Source organism: Laccaria bicolor, genomic scaffold (assembly GCF_000143565.1).
Source record: "Laccaria bicolor S238N-H82 LACBIscaffold_29 genomic scaffold, whole genome shotgun sequence".
Classification (NCBI taxonomy): Eukaryota; Fungi; Basidiomycota; class Agaricomycetes; order Agaricales; family Hydnangiaceae; genus Laccaria; species Laccaria bicolor.
This window is the reverse complement of record NW_001889900.1, coordinates 127,488-128,137: the sequence shown is the minus strand read 5'-3', so window position 1 is coordinate 128,137 and position 650 is coordinate 127,488. Positions and strand designations below refer to the sequence as shown.

Below are 650 nucleotides of genomic sequence, written 5' to 3'. Positions count from 1 at the left end.
TTAGACCCTTCAGATAGTAACCTGCTGATGACGATCCTATGACCTCAGCTGCAACTCGGCTGCATATTCTCCATCTGAATCTTTCCCTGAAGGTGTTGGGGAATTTCGAGTCAACATGCATAGTTAGTATCCGTAATTCGCACGACGTGTCGGCAACATCACTGGCTGATTGATTCGGTTACTGTAGCTGTGTGTATGGTGTGTATGTCAATGATTATTCAGTGATAATCTAACAATCACATTACATGACGATAGTATGTAGACCGGGACTTTTCATGGGTATGAGCTACCTAAACTATGAACAGTTGAGTGCAAAAAGAATGAAGGTTGGTTCATTTTTCTGGTTCTTTCTAAGAATCTATTGTAGCTCAAATGTATTTGTGTATTCTTTTACATTATGTAGTTGTGTTACACTTCCCTTGGTATGGACTAATTTCAGTGAAAGCTGGAGCCTTGAGAAGGTTTTTATTCTGGAGGCCATTTTTGGCATCTGAAAAGAAAAATATGCGCTAACTGGGGAGGCAGCCAGAACATACCTCTGGTCAACCTGAATGAGCCTATCAAAGAATTAGATAAAAATACTGAGTGGTTATGCTTGTAGAGCCTCCAGAAAATGGTCATTTTGTGCTATTTTGGTCATTTTTGGCCTG

At 40.2% G+C, this 650-nt stretch overlaps 1 protein-coding gene across 1 annotated transcript in view; it reads left to right on the top strand.

The window, feature by feature from the left end:
- Positions 1-433, top strand: part of LACBIDRAFT_330717 (uncharacterized protein) — a gene marked incomplete at both ends in the record, with an annotated part of 2,025 nt that extends 1,592 nt beyond the window's left edge. Inside the window, 5 exons of the mRNA XM_001885089.1 lie at positions 49-122; positions 188-202; positions 263-279; positions 306-326; positions 404-433. Of these exons, the coding sequence (XP_001885124.1) occupies positions 49-122; positions 188-202; positions 263-279; positions 306-326; positions 404-433 (157 nt within the window). The remainder of the gene's footprint in view (positions 1-48; positions 123-187; positions 203-262; positions 280-305; positions 327-403) is intronic.
- Positions 434-650: the final 217 nt, after the last annotated feature.